The 15,679-nt window shown below is 38.2% G+C and overlaps 3 protein-coding genes across 3 annotated transcripts; 2 read left to right on the forward strand and 1 right to left on the reverse strand.

Annotated features, from left to right (window-relative positions):
* Positions 1 to 766: 766 nt before the first annotated feature.
* On the forward strand, positions 767 to 2,130 carry LOC105046793 (uncharacterized). The gene is made up of 2 exons (XM_019851191.2): positions 767 to 907; positions 1,004 to 2,130. The coding sequence occupies exon 2, from the start codon at positions 1,041 to 1,043 to the stop codon at positions 1,572 to 1,574; it is 534 nt and encodes a 177-aa protein (XP_019706750.1). The 5' UTR covers positions 767 to 907; positions 1,004 to 1,040; the 3' UTR covers positions 1,575 to 2,130.
* A 750-nt stretch (positions 2,131 to 2,880) lies between these two features.
* Positions 2,881 to 8,492, reverse strand: LOC105046794 (uncharacterized). Its single transcript, XM_010925522.4, has 3 exons — positions 7,799 to 8,492; positions 5,922 to 6,219; positions 2,881 to 3,139 (listed from the first exon to the last, which is right to left on the reverse strand). Coding segments are annotated over exons 1-3 (960 nt in total). The 5' UTR covers positions 8,459 to 8,492; the 3' UTR covers positions 2,881 to 3,137.
* Positions 8,493 to 10,693: 2,201 nt separating this feature from the next.
* Positions 10,694 to 11,245, forward strand: LOC140858819 (uncharacterized). The gene has a single exon (XM_073260100.1). It carries the CDS (start codon positions 10,694 to 10,696, stop codon positions 11,243 to 11,245), a length of 552 nt encoding a protein of 183 aa, XP_073116201.1.
* Positions 11,246 to 15,679: the final 4,434 nt, after the last annotated feature.

The following is a 15,679-nucleotide window of genomic DNA, read 5'->3' on the forward strand; positions in this document are numbered from 1 at the left end:
TTTGTAGGTTGTATGCCTTGCATGGTTATAGAGATGGTTTCTTATAAGTATGCGGCGGTTGTTCACGTCCTCCATATTCAAAAATCCGGGGTCGGTGGTGTGACATGACTACTCTATTGATCAGACTTTCACTTAATTGGCAGTCAATAGTTCTAAATAAGTAACTATCTTATTTCTAATTGCCCTTACTACTGAGTTGTAGCTGTCAATTGAGTACATGAACTTCCTATGTTAGACGCCAGATGTTATGAAGTATAACCTGGGATTGACTGAGGTACGGCCCATATAAACTTTCTAGTTGCAGAAGATAGAGATACATCAGGCATAGGCTTTCTCAGTCAGCAAGGTTATAGAGGCAGAAAAACTTTTCCTTCAGGGAAAATAAAGAATGCCATTTGGGTGCTCTGAACCCCGTGGTCTAGCTGAATTAGCATTTTAGAAAATGTAGAATTCTTTAATTTACCTGGTCATTCTTCCCTGCAAGTTACTCAGATTTTGTGAAGATTAGATGTCTCAAACATATATTTGACATGTCAAGGAAGATAAGACTTCAAATAATCATTCATTAGAATTTTTTGTGACAGCATAAAGGCGCAGGCCTGTGATATATCTTCTTTTCTTTATTCTCATTTGGTGAACAGACAACCTTTCAAGGCCATCCTGTTTTCACTTAAATGGGATACTCTGCAGGGTATTTTCAGGGGAACAGGCATTATAACGAACTTAATGCGAAAGCACTTGGCATGTCGACATCAAATAGCTGAAATCCAACTGCAGTTGCAGAAACCAAAACAGCAGGTAGATCTGAACAAGTCATTGATGCATCCTTAGTCAGTAGTTATTCGACCAATGTCAGAAAAAATTCACCATCATGTTGCAGAACTTCTAACAGCAATGAAAGAGCTAGGTAATGGAATGCCACCACTTGTTTGGAACAACACCACTAGGACTATGTTGCTGCCTTCCACTGACAATAACACTCTCAAGTGTTTCCAATAACCAGAGGACAAGGAAAAAAGCCAGAACTGGATGAAGAGCAAATGCCAGGAAAGGCCAATAGCATCTCCTCTACAGCTCACCAGATTCCAGCTGCTCCAGCACCGTCTTTACTCATGCCACTTCCTCCTTGGAAAGCAGCATTGGCGCCATCACCACCACTGCCACCAGCAACCAATACCATAGGCGATATTTCGCCGCCTCTGTGTTTACCATTCCTGATTATCAATGGTAAAGATGGTCAGGACCATTCATGGGGGCACATATCTCTTCAAGCCCTCGATCTCAGCTGCGGAGCTTTAGATTGTGTGGGCTGGGATCACTTATGCTTGTCAGATCACAATCTAATTATTAACGATGACTCGGCTATGGTTGTGACTTGGATTTGGAGGTGTGTGCAGGATGACGCCGTCCATCCCCTTCTTCGAGACATAGCGATCTTACTGATCGATTGTGCGAACATCACTCTCAGGTATAATTTCCGAGAGACGAACTCAGCAGCTGACTGGGTGGTGGCTTTTGTTGCAGAGCACTCTAATTCATTACTTTGGATGAATGTGGGCAAGATCCAAGGGTAGTTTGTTTTATGACTCTTCTAGATGTATTTATACATGGATTGTATAAATGATCCATTCTATCAAAAAAAAAAAAAAAAGAGATGGTCAGGAGCCTGGAAGTACAAAGATCATCAACAGCACAAGGAAATCATTAGGTCCCCATTGCCACAGACTGTGAGAAGTGAAAGTACCCTTTGGGGTTAGAAAAGGTCTGGGTCTCGACCAGTGGCAGTGGGAGCAAGGCAAGGAAACCACTGCCACCGGTAAGCAATGGTACAAAGGCTTGCAGAGCAGCAGAAGGAAAAGGAGAGAGGCTGGAATCATAGAACAAAAAGTCAGTAACATTTTCTGATTTGTTTTAGTATCATTAGCCTTGATGGGATTATACAGTTCATGTAGGAGGGATATTGATACTGTAACTAGCTCCATTGATTTTGTGGGTGTGGATCCATTTCTCTTAACCAGCAAACTAAGATGTAGCTCTAAGACCTTGTTTCTTTTATGTAATGAAACTTAACATGCATGTGAAGGTGGTTTCTAACGCTATACATAGAGACGTTGGTGCAAAGTCTTTTTCAAGTAGACAAGTTGGAGCCCTCATCACTGTACTAGTAAATAAAAACACAACAGTAAGCCGAATGTGACGCTGTTCTCACCTTTCTTGTATTATTATAGCGGGAAAAAAGGGGCCTTATAACCTGAATTTGGGATCATTGTTAAGAAAAAGGGGTCCTGTATCCTGAATTTGAGATCATTGTCCTGATGGGATTTTATTACAGATATGCAGTTGTTTTTTCCAAAAAAAAAAAAACTTACTTTGGTTGCTTTTTTGGTGATTGATCATCAGTCATATTTCATATATTGTCAACAAAAACTGATTTTTGCAGCATAGGACTTCTTATCTCTCAACTTCCAGTCTGTCAATAAGCTGTTACTTCTCTTTCATATCGAACAACACATCATCAATATTTGTTTGCTGGACTGATTGTTTCTAAGACTCCAGCAATCTTGTACGAAATATTTGCATAGACTCACAGATAGGAACAATTAATTTGTGCCAGAGCTATAGTTATAAGCTCGTAGTAGAAAACACATTAAAATCCGAGGTCTGTCATACATTTACACAGGTATCGAAAATGTGGAGGAACCTACAATATGATGGTTTAAATGGCTGCTGTAAGCATCACTTAGCCTGTTTCAGACTTTCAGTGCAGGTTTTCTGATCTGAAACTATGTTTGGTACATATGAATCTGCCAACAAACGTTCATTTCCACGTCACTTGCAAACTACAGACTTGTACAAAGCTAAAAATTAGCGTTCATCAGCTTGAATAGAAAACGAAAAGTGAATTCATTTCATTAAGGTCATTACTACAGAACGAAATAAAATAGCCATTTCTTTTTCCCCTGAATGTATGCTCATGTTTCATCCTACAATACATCCCACGTGATCCTGATTTGGAGAAAATTTTAACTGCTTCACTTTTGATGTACAAAAATATCATAACTGATCCTAGCTTTAAAAATGGCTTGGATAATAGTGCTAATATCAGTCTGGCCAGAGTCTTCCAGTCCAAAACACAATCCTGCAACCAAAGAGGTGCAATCAACTATTTGAGGCTACACGAAGTACATAAATAAATAAATACAAATTTGGTTAAGAACCACATAAGAGTTCAAGCTAATTTGAATAGCTAACCGCCCATTTGGTATGCTTTTATTCTATGTTTTTGTTTTCAAGAACACAAGAAAAGAATAAACTAGACTGAACAACAACTATGATGAAACTCTTTGTTCTTGGAAATTATTTGTAAAATCTTCAGTGCTTTTGGTAGTGAAAATTTATTGCTTTCAAAAAAAAGAGTGAAAATAAACAACAGAAGTTCTGTGCAAATGCTATCTTCAACTTCAATCTCCATATGGCATTTCACTAAATTTGTGGGGAAATGAAAGCATAAAAATGATGATCATGCCAAACAGACCCTAAAATAATCAATATTAAGATTGCTTTTCAAAAAAGGAGGAAACAAAAGGTTCAAGATAGCTGCATAAATTTAGTAAACGAGTTTACTGACAGAATCTCTGAAAAAAAGAGGTTCATTTTGCAGGTAAATGGCATTACTCCAGTAACACCACCAACAACATTACCAAAAGTTATATTTAAAAAAAAAAAATACATGAGAAAAAAGAATTGTGCAACCGACTTATCAGACAACTGAGCATAGTTAATCATGCCTTAAGAAATGAAAAGTTCCAACCTAGAAAATCTCATATGGGTTAAAGTCAACGTCATTGCAAGTATCAGTTTACTTTTTTCTAGAATAAACTTCAATTGTAACGTGACATAAGTATGATTTGTGACAATCAAAGCAGTCAGGCCCTGAGATGAAGCTCTGACACCTAATTTAATCCTGAAAGACTCCTGTCCTATTCCAAGAAATACAAAATAATAATGGAAAAATCCTCTTCTCCTAATGATACAACTAGAAACTCCTAGAGTACCACTATTCAAACACAACTTGATATGGTTTCCTAACAATGGGATACAGGCTACTTTCCACTTTAAGCAATGGGTTGTTCGGCATTTTGTTTCTGAAGGTCAACTCCAATGTTCAAAAGACTTGCTGCAGTATTTTCCCAAAAACTTACTATGACTCGAATAAGGAGACAGCATAATAAAGAAAGGAGCAAAAAGGGTAAGAATTTGCAATATTCAGATCCCATGAACTGCACAGATTAGCACACCCAAAAAACCTTTCTACACCTTAATCTGAATGACCATCTATCCTAAGACAACCAAAACTATAACTTTTAGACACCTACTCAACAAATGATACTCCTGAACAAAGCCCTAAAATCAACTCAAGATAACAGAAATAGAATATAACTAGTCGAAGATCCGCGCATTGCGCAAGACTAGATGTATGAAAATAATTTTTCTTCTATATCTGATCAGATTAAAAATATATATATATATAAATAATAAAATAATATTCATTCAAATTCTTAGGGTCACTTTATATTCTCAACTATCTACATAAATAGGCTTTAATTGTAAAAATATAATAATACCATATATTAATAACATAATTTAATGTGAAGAGGTATTTTTTCCAGGTGGCACAACAAAACTCATTTGAAAAGCTGAGTTGACAACACTCCAATACTCCTTCACAAAATATTGTTATATATATGTATATGTATATGTACACACACATATACATATATATATATATATATATATATATATATATGATACCAAACTAGCTCAACAATCTTAATAACACTTGAGCTAAATGAAATTAAAAAATTAAGTTCAAAAATAGTACTCATGCATCACCATCTACTTAAGAAACAATAAATCAGGCTACATTGGGCTCAAATTTCAACCACTTCTTTCATGTACTAGTCTGGGTTATGGACAAATAGAATTTTTAAAATTCAGTTGAATCTTGAAATGCAGAAGATAGCACTCATCTACCAACATGGCAAACCGGAATAGACTGACATTTCAGCCCATTTGTAAAAAGAAATTTCTGCATGCCCTTTTTATTGGCTAAGGATAACAAATTTGCTAATATATAGTCAAACAATCAGTCATCAGTACAAATAAATCGCAAATATAATTGAGAAAAAGAGAAAAAATGGTTTGATTTTATCTGGATAGCATGGCAAGTTCTTTGGTTTGATATAATAGCACATTTCCCATGATTCTCAAACAGATCTACCAAAGGATGAGTGACTCTTTCCTCCAAAATTCTGTCCTGCTAACGTTGCAAGTTTCTTTCTTCCATGAACCTAAGCTTGCAAGATATTTGGCCACATTCTGCCATTTGATGCTAACAGACAATCAATTTCTCATATTTTTGTGCTGGAGGCCTTAGGCTGGGAAATATTTAAGACGAAAGTAGTCCTCAATTAAAATCAACAAAGAGATTCTTTCAACAACCATAAAGATAATACCCAAAAGAGTGGGAAGATAGGAGAAATTCTCTAGATGTGTTTAGATTTATGCATGTTTTGGCGACATCTATGAGCGAAACTGGTAAAATGAAAAATAGAAAGTTGCTCGTGTTTTTTGTTTGACAATGTTATAGGTAATTTTCTTATTAGACACCTACACAAAATATAATAGACCGATTACCCATCAATGACTCTCCTATTACAGTCCATTCGACCATCTGTATGTTTTGGGTAACAAGCAGATATGATATTAAAAAAAAAACACTGTTCATGCTATGGTTAAATATGTCTAAAATATTACTGCAAGGATAACTGAACAAGCAACTGTTTTTAGATTTGCAAGGACTTAAAAAAAAAAAAGAACAAAAAGAATATATCACAGGGAGAAAAAGCTCAAAAACTCACATTTCATAGATGAACCAGCAAGACAAGTCAACCTAGATTTTGTGTTTGCCTCTGCCAGTGGATTTGGTTTCTCATTTGAGGTCATCCGAACATCCCAAATTCGTATGACACCATCAGATGATGCAGAAGATATAAAATTAGATATTTCAGAATTCTGACCATCACTACTTTTCTTGAAAACAACAAGGCCTTTTACACGAGTAGAATGCGCATCCTGAATACAGTATGCAACCTTCCCACTTGCTGTATCCCAAGCAGTGACAGAGCGGTCCTCTCCACCAGTAAAAAGTAGTCCATTCTGATATATTACAAGCATTAGGAAGCATTTTTCAGTTTATCTATAATATCATAAGAACATAAAAGGAATGGAATAAAGCATATAGACCAAATCTTTCAAATGCAAATTTTATGATGATTTTAAAATAGAGCAACTTAAAAGCTATGAGGTTTTTCTCCTACTAACCTATTGGAACCAAGAATTTGTATAGGGCTTTGGGTTCTCCAACCCCCACACCCTCTATTGGTACCAAATATTGGAATAGGGCTTTGGGTTCCCCAACCCCCCACTCTCCACCCCCACAGAATAATAAAAAAAAAAAATCATGTGACAACACATTACAAATAACCAGATACATTGTGCATCCATATATCTAAGTTTGTATGTAAAATCAAAGAAAATTAAAAATTTATATTCCCATTGCTGACTTGTAACAGTAAAGAGACAAATCACATGTTGATCTATAGAACATCAACCATTGGCTATGTCAAGGAAATGACATAGTTAACCCACAAAACAAGTCATTCTATATTTTAATGATATTGTGGCTTGGAGAAAGCAGAGAACATAAGAAAGCATCAGATTCTTTAGATTCACAAAGTAAGACAATGGGATTCTTTCCTATAAAATAAACGCTTGTTTAAAACAGACAAGAAGTATCCTTCCAGAATTGGTAACTGTACAGGTATGGATATGCCATTCACACCAGTACCTCAACCAGATAAAAGAACCAACTAATGCAATGTAAAACTAAAGCAAGACAAGTTTATAAGACAAAAAAGTTTCTCTGTTATATTCCTTCTTCTCTCACTGTGTTTATGGAAAGGAGATATAAATACAAAGCTTAGACCCAATACTCCATCCAAACAAATTCTTCCTACGTATTGTTTGTGGATAAGTAATCTAAGCTTGAAGTAAAGCAATAAAACCACCTATAACCACTGCATAGTACAACTCCCTTAACATTTACTACCTTCCTCCTCCCTTTTTTTTTTTTTTTTTTTGCGGTGTGGGGGGACCAGGGGCGGGGCGGGGCGGGGCGGGGCGGGGCGGGGGGGGGGTGTGGGGGGGGTGCGTTTGGGGAGTTGGGCCATTGTTGTAATAAACTAAATTTCCTTTCCAACATGAATTTGTAAAGCCTAATATGTTCCGAGTTATTAAAGGTACTTCTATATAATTCATTTTTCTTGAACTGTCCAAGATCGACTCTCTAGTTGTTCAATTATTTATAGGGACTTTAGCATGATTTCAGATGTGCATAAGGATCAGAAATAAACCATTTCCTACAATAACAGGGGAACATATCATTCACTTCTATTAACAAACCAGAGTTCTATAAAAGGCCATTTTCTTTTGATTTGTTTACTCTGTACCTTGTTTTCATTGCATAGGATAATCAAGCTGCTAACAACACTGCTTCGATTATGCTAAAGCAGCAATAAAAATTTCAAATTCAAGCCTTCTTAAACCCAATGTACTGATCTTTTTCACTTATTTCACCAAAAACTTTTATAACACCAAAATTCAAGTACTTATACAGAACCACATATACTAACGAAATAAGAGAAAAGAAGTTTTTTTTTTTCCCCTAATCAAATACCTCAGCAGGTGCAATGCAGAGGACCCTCTTTGGGGCGTCCAACTCATGGATCAACCTCGCGTCCTCAGAATCGTGCACCGAAATTCTCTCCTCCGCCACCATGAAGAACCTCTCCCCGCCCTCCGGTTCGTATCTGACGATGGACGCCTCCTGGGCCAACCGGCAGGAGAAGCTCCGCCTTCCCCTCACCAGGTTGAGCATGGCGAGGCAGGAGTCCCGGCCCACGGTGAGCGCCACCCTCCCAGAGGGGTGGACGGCGAGGTCGACGACGCCCCGGCGATGGGCGGAGACGGTCTTGAGGTGGACGAAGGGATCGGCGTCATATATGCAGACGGCGCCATCGTCGGAGGCGCTGAGGAGGTTGCGGGGGAGGAAGGGGGCGAGTGGGGAGGTGTAGAAGGCGAGAGCGGTGACTGCGCCGCCATGGTCGAGGAGGCTGCCGAGCTCGGCGGCGGAGGCGAGGTCGTAGATCTTGATGGCGTCGTCGGCGCCGCCAGACGCGGCGACGGGCCCGGCGACAGCAACGGACTTGATGGGGGCGGTGTGTGAGGGGTAGGAGAAGAGGGGCTTGAGGGCTAGGGTTTCGCCGGCACCGGGTTTTAGGGTTTTGAGGGAGAAGCCCCAAATGAACTTCTCGTAGGAGCCCGCCACCAGCGTCATTTGTTTTTTTTTTTTTTTGTCAGAAGGACGAGGCAGCTGAATGTGGAGGCTCATATAAATAGGTTGGCCAGATAGGGCACTTTCTTAGACATACAATGTGGATGAGTTTGGGTATGGTTGAGAACCAAGTTAGGCTCAACTTTGATCCACGAAAACCTGATCGGATCCTAGTGCTCAATTTTTATCACACAAATAAGAATCTAAGTAGAGCATGATCCTAAGTTGGGCTTGGAGCTACATCATATAAAGGATATTGGTTGTATCTAGGGGTGAGCATGGTCCAGTTTGGACTAGTTTCATGCTCAAACCTAAGTCGAATCAGTCCTAAACGGTTTGGCATTTCTAGAAACCAAACCAGATCAATAGAAGATTGAAATCAAACCAAACCAACATATTTTAAACGGTCTGATTTGATTTGGTTTACCTGTTCATTTTTTTTTTTTCTTTTGATTCATGAAGATTTGTTTTCTTTTCACATAAGAGTACCACCAAAAGAATTTATCAAGTAAAATGATTTAAATTGACATAAAATATTATCACTCAATAAAATAAAATTCTTAAACAAACACCATTATTGAGGATTAAGATAAAGATCCCCAACATATTACAATAAAAATAAACAATCCAGTAAGTTAGTCACTTAGGGTTTAAGGCTAATCAATACAAAACCAAATTGATAAACAACACCATAAATCCAGAATGATTTTCTAAAACATTAATACTCCAACATAAATAACGCCCTAATCAAAATGACGTCGTTCTATTAAAGTCGATCCGGTTCGGTTTGAGAATGATTTTATCTACTGATAAATCTGAACTCATGCAAACCTATTTTTTATATGTCAAAAACCAACCAAACTAAATCGAATAAAATTTTAAACCAAACCAAACTTGCGGTTTGTTTGGTTTCACCAGTTCGATTGGTTCAGGTTTGGTTTTTGCTCACCCCTAGTTATATCTTTTGCACAAAAGAAAGATTCATCTTTCTTTATATGAATCAACTATTAAATCGCACAATAATCGCTTAAAAAGCAGATTGATTGAAGTAGTTCAGAGTACTTTGAGTTCCATGTAAAGCATGATCTAGTGGTCAACATCATGCAAGAAGACAAGTGTTGTGGATCTGTACCTCAACCTCAGGCACAATATCCTCGGCATCGGCCGATCTATGGTAGATGGACACTTTTCAGATTACACATATATAACAGACGCAAAGGTTGTTGAATATCCCATCGAGTCAACAGCGGTTCTCGTTCCTCAGCCTGTGCCTAATTCACCTCGGCCTAGGATGACCTACTATAGCTCGTCCATGACCGACTAATCCAAAATCACCTGAGCTTAATGTGGGCTCCATGATCTCCAGAACCTTGGCTCTGAACGATCTATTTTAGCTCATCCGTAGCCAAGCTAAGCTACCTACCACCAGATCCACCTCTCTGTCTCAAATTGAGAAAGTCCAGATAAAGAAGAATTCCTTCGTAATTGAGTCTCCTACAAAAAGAAATAACTTCTCTGAATCAATCTATATGCCAAATCCGAAAAGCTATCCAGACTTCAAGATAGATATGACTATAACTCCTCCCCTATAAATAAAGGGGCTGCAGGATCCTCAAAGTAAGTTCTCCACTCTTTGCTCTCTCTTTCTCATTGTTCTCCATCTCTTGACTTAAGCATTGGAGGGTCTTCATTGGAGAACACCCAAGTGAGAACTTTTTGCAAGTATTTGGATGGAGCTCTAGCGGCAGTCTCACCTCGACCATCCTCACCTCGGCATCCGACCTTAGACAGGGAGATCAGGAGCAACACTTGACATTAGAAGAAGGGCTTCGATTAATTTTGGGATTCTATTTTGAGAAGAGAGAGTTTACCACTAGCCATCATGATGACATGAAGGCGTGCATCAAACATATCGCAATGCTCTAATGGCAAACAAGCCAATAATGCCCCATCAACGAACGCACCACCACCATCGATCCCAAAAAACCTCCCACCAACATTACCAGTAGTCTCCCAAGATCAATATAATAGCCTCGTACAACAAGTGCAAGCACTTTCAACTGTGGTAAGGGAGATGTAGCAAAATACCGAGCCTCATCCCATTCCAAAAAATCCACATCCGATTAGAGGTAGATCGGTAGACCGACCTCCCCATAGCTCGAGGGTGGAGGCCAGTCGTCTTAGTTCGCCTAGAAGATCATGAACGAGCCCCTACCATCTCAGTTTAAGATGTCGCAAATGGAGCCGTACAACGAAACTACTGACCCAATAGACCACCTAAAGAATTTCAGATCCCTCATGCTCTTACAAGGGGCTAATGATGCAATTCTTTATCGAGCTTTCTCTTTGACCCTGAGGAAGGAGGCTTGCCACTGGTATTCAAATATGCAACCGAACTCCATGGACTCCTTCCATCAGCTAAGCCAAATATTTGTAGCACACTTCGTTAGCAGCCATCGGCAATGCCACAACTCAGACTTCCTTGTTAGCATAAAGCAGAAGGATAATGAGCCACTCTGGAACTACATCAACCGTTTTAATGCTGCAACCTTAGAGGTGCAGAACTTAGATCAGTCTGTTGCAATGACTGCACTGAAGGTCAGGCTTCTCCAAAACGATCTCCTCTTCTCACTCAACTTAAATTATCCAAAGAACTTCACGAAAGTATTGGAGCGGGCAGAGAGGTATGCTCAAGTTGATGAAGCCTGGGATTGGCAAGGGGAGAACTTTGGTGGTGGATTGCAGTCGAATGATGGACAAGGAAGGAAGAAAGATTATCAACGAGTGTAGCATCGATGTGTTGAACAAAGGCCCCTTCGCTCTCGGACTCCACCTCGGAGAAACCGACCTAGATCCTGTTAGAAAACGAGTAGGTTGCATGTATATATTTCAAAACAATCTTGAATGCAAAGGCAACGATCTAGGTTAAAACCTTTTAATCTCTCATGTAATAGATCAATGACATACATAATCTGAAAATAAAACATAAATATTTGAGATCAGATCTCAATACCTTTTGTGGGTCGAAATACACCGCAGCTGATGATCCGTGGATTTGAATGATTTCTTTAGCCACGCACATGCCCGATCTTTATAGGTATCCACACGAAGACTCATTCTGATCAGAAGTAGGCAATTTTCTTAGAGTGCTATCTCTCTTGTAGAGATCTCCTCTTTGATAGTTGATATAGCTTCTTCTCAAAATCTCACAGATACTCTATGGGATGAAGAAGAACAGGAGGAGGAATAGAAAGGAAGGAGGTTAGGCACATGAAAACAATTTTCTCTCCACTTTTTCTTCTTCTAGGCATCCAACTTTTGGACCCTTTTTAAAGGGAGGAAAGGAAATTAGGGTTTAGGAGGCACCATATTTTCTTGCACACCAAAAGGTGGAGCATGCAATATTTTGTCGCCAAAATATGAGGGTGGCATGAGAAAGAAATTAGATCTAATTCTTTCTCACGCCCACTTCTTTCTCAATGCATAAAGGGATGGGTTGGCACCACCATACTTTCTTATTATCCCATATATGTTTTCATCTTCTCCTATTATTAATTTGAATCAAATTCAAATTGGTTGAAGGGATAAGATGATGAGTCATCAAACTATGCGGCCTACCCTTTTCTTGCGCCCTCTCTTTCACACAAAATACCTCACGCCAATCAATATTAGGATGTAATATCTAGGCGTGTATTTTAAGGCATGCCAAGGGAGAGAGTCCCAGTAAGTTGGGACTCTGGATATTCCAATTTGATTTAATCCAAATCTGATTTGGTTGGACTCAAGGAGAGGAGAGAACCTAATCCAATTAGAAATCCAATCTCCTCAATTAAATCCTAATCTAATTAGAAATTAACTGAATCTATGTCCTGATCAAATCAGAAATTAGTCTCCCTTACAATTAGGCTCGATCCAATCAAACCCAATCCAAGTCAAACTGAATCCAATTCAATTAGACTTGATATGAACCCCAATGCTTAATCAAATTGAGCTAATTAGCAATCCAATTATTAATTAATCCTTCTATAATTCACTAATACTTAGCAAATTACTTAATTATAATTTTTACTTAAGATTAATCATCAATTACATTGACGATTATACCTTTCAACAATTCATAATTGTTAATCATCCATCTGATCAAATAAGAATCTCTTTTATGTGTGACTCCATAGGTTCCATTCTATCTGATAGTGAGATATATTATGATCCTCATCATAATATCATTGAAACTTCTTTCGATGGATTAGAATAATTCTAACTCTGTCCTTCGAGGATCATCGATCATCAAGATGATGCTCGATAGATCCCATAATCTATCAGTAGCATCTAGCAGTATGTAGTGGTAATGCAGTAAAATGAAAGTAATGAATCCCTAGGTGCAGTTACTATGTGATTCAATCCTTCTATCGTAAGTCCGAACTTTGCGGAGGTCATAGAGAATTTGTCAAACTCCAACGTCAGTCATATGTCAGATTGGTTTGACTCGAGTTCACTTGTGAATCCTGTGAAATTTTTTTTTCAATATTCATACTTGCTTTGGCCAAAGACTTTCCAAACTTAGTCTCGCGAATCGCATAAGACTACTCCTTTTTTACTAAAGTCAATCGATAGATTTTATCTAGGTGTATCCTACTTCTAACAGTGAATCTAAATCTACCGTAGCCAACATACATAGTAAGGATCTAAATGATTAGGGACTAAGTAAATGTGCCATCAAACTACAGAAGCCTCATTGTGAATAGTTGATGTACTACAGGTCAAAGAACCACTCACACCACTATAGCATCGAGAAGACCACTGATGAGTGAGTAGATATCCAAGTAGTTTCTCATATTGGTCACACTCAATGCAAGTTGTTCTCTAACAACTACCTGCACTTTCACACCAGTATCCCCATACTGCAGACTCAAAAACTCATCTATCTGGAAATAAGGTGAACCATGCATCGATCTAACTGGATCGATCACTAACCTCCGTGATGATTCTTCGATCGAAAGTATTTAGAACTTAACCACTAATAATGTATGTCTCAAATTTTTAACACTTTAAGAATATACAAAATTATCTGTTAATTTCTAAGATAAATCATGGCACATAAAATATGATTGAAAATAAAAATTATCTTTTATTAATAATAAATATTTTACAAGTATAAAATTATGCTCTGAAATTATAAAATGTATCAACAATAATTGACTTCTAAGATATACATCTAACAAACTCTTACTTGACCTAAAACCAATTGGCCATATACCTAAGACCCATCTTCTCAAGGTGAGCTTTGATCTTCTGCAAGCTGAAAGGTTTGGTCAGCAGATCCATCACGTACTATGTAGAGTCAACTCTCTGTACCTTGATGAATTTCTTCTCGAGGTATTCGCGTATAATGTGGAACCGTCATTCTATATGCTTAGACTTTTGGCAAGACTTGGACTCCTTAGCGAGGGCTATGACACCATTGTTATCGTAGTGTAGTGCAATGGTATCTGATGGCATCACATTCAGTTCCACAACGAACTTTTTGAACCAAAATACTTCCTTAGTAGCTTCAGAGGCGGCGATGTACTTGACTTTCATGGTCAAATCTACAATGACCGACTGCTTGGAACTCTTCCAACTAATCAATCCTTCATTACATAGAAAAATACATCCCAATGTAGGTCTTCTATCATCGACATCAGACATGAAGTTCGAATTGATGTATCCTTCTACTTTCAGCTTCAATCCTTTATCAAAGATCAAGAACAAATTCTTAGTCTTTTTCAAGTACTTAAGGATATTCTTCACAATAATTTAATGCTCTTCATCTGGATTTGACTGATATCTGCTCGTGACACTCACGACAAGGACTATATCAGATCATGTACATAGCATAGTATACATGAGACTCTCTATTGCCGAAGTATAAGAGATCTTGCTCATGCATTGGATCTCCTCAGGTGTGTCAAGACACATCTTCTTAGAGAGATAAATGCCATGCTTAAAGGATAATAGACCCTCTTTGGAGTTTTTCATACTGAACCTCTTCAGCACCTTCTTAATATACATTCACTGTGAGAGTTTTATCATTCTCTTAGATCTATTTCTATAGACCTTTATATCAAGAATGTAGGAAGCTTCTCCTAAATCTTTCATGGAGAATTCCTTTGACAACCATACTTTGATTGATGTCAGCATCGAAATATCATTCCCAATCAGAAGAATGTCATCCACGTACAATATGAGGAATGTGACAGTGCTCCCACTAACCTTTTTACACACACATAGCTCCTCATTTTTTATAAAATCAAACACTTTGATCACATCATTAAAGCGAGTGTTCCAACTCCAAGATGCTTGCTTGAGTTCATATATGGATCTTTGCAGCTTGCAGATCTTGTGATATTATCACTAGATGCGAAACCCATAGGCTACTCCATATAAATATCTTCCTCAAGATATCCATTTAGGAAGGCAGTTTTCACATCCATCTGTCAGATTTTATAATCATGGTAACCTGCAACTATAAGCAGAGTCTGGATAGATTTCAGCATGGCCACAGGCAAACAGATTTTCTGATAGTCAATACCTTCGCGTTGACTATATCCTTTCGCAACCAGTCTTGCCTTATAGATCTCCACCTTACCATCTGAATCTATTTTTCTTTTATAGATCCATTTACATTCAATAGGTATAATACCTTCAGGTAGATCTATTAAGGTCCAAATATGGTTGGAATGTATGGAGTCAATTTCTGACTTCATCGCTTCCTTTCATTTCTCGGAGTCTACGTCTAACATCATCTCATCGTAGGTCTTAGGATCATTCCTAATGTCCCTATTTTTCATAAAAATACATCCTCTAGATCCTTTGTAAGAATACCTAAGTACCTTTTAGGTGGATGGAAGATCCTATTTGATCTACGAGATGGAGAAGGTACCACATCTACTGACTCACTAATGGGTTCAGATTTTTGGACTCAATGCTCTTCAGACACCTTCTCTTCGAGCTCAATCTTCCTTCCACTACCTTCATCTTAGATAAACTCTTTTTTCAAGAAGACGGCATGATACCTAACAATCACATTGTGATCCTTAGGAAGATAGAAATAGTATCCCATAAATTTTTTAGGATACCCTATAAAATGAGCGCTAAAGGATCTAGCCTCTAACTTATTCGCTTGCTGTCGCTTGACATTAGCCGAACATTCCTAAATCTTGAGATAATCAAGAGTTAGCTTCT

This window comes from Elaeis guineensis, chromosome 6 (genome assembly GCF_000442705.2).
Source record: "Elaeis guineensis isolate ETL-2024a chromosome 6, EG11, whole genome shotgun sequence".
Classification (NCBI taxonomy): Eukaryota; Viridiplantae; Streptophyta; class Magnoliopsida; order Arecales; family Arecaceae; genus Elaeis; species Elaeis guineensis.

Excerpts from the sequence above, each read along its gene's own strand:
- LOC105046794 (XM_010925522.4), bottom strand. The coding sequence starts at position 8,458 with ATGACGCTGGTGGCGGGCTCCTACGAGAAGTTCATTTGGGGCTTCTCC. Across the intron at positions 6,220-7,798 it reads TCTGCATTGCACCTGCTGAG|AATGGACTACTTTTTACTGG; the intron begins GTATTTGATTAG and ends GTAATATATCAG.
- LOC105046793 (XM_019851191.2), top strand. The coding sequence starts at position 1,041 with ATGCCAGGAAAGGCCAATAGCATCTCCTCTACAGCTCACCAGATTCCA.
- LOC140858819 (XM_073260100.1), top strand. The coding sequence starts at position 10,694 with ATGGAGCCGTACAACGAAACTACTGACCCAATAGACCACCTAAAGAAT.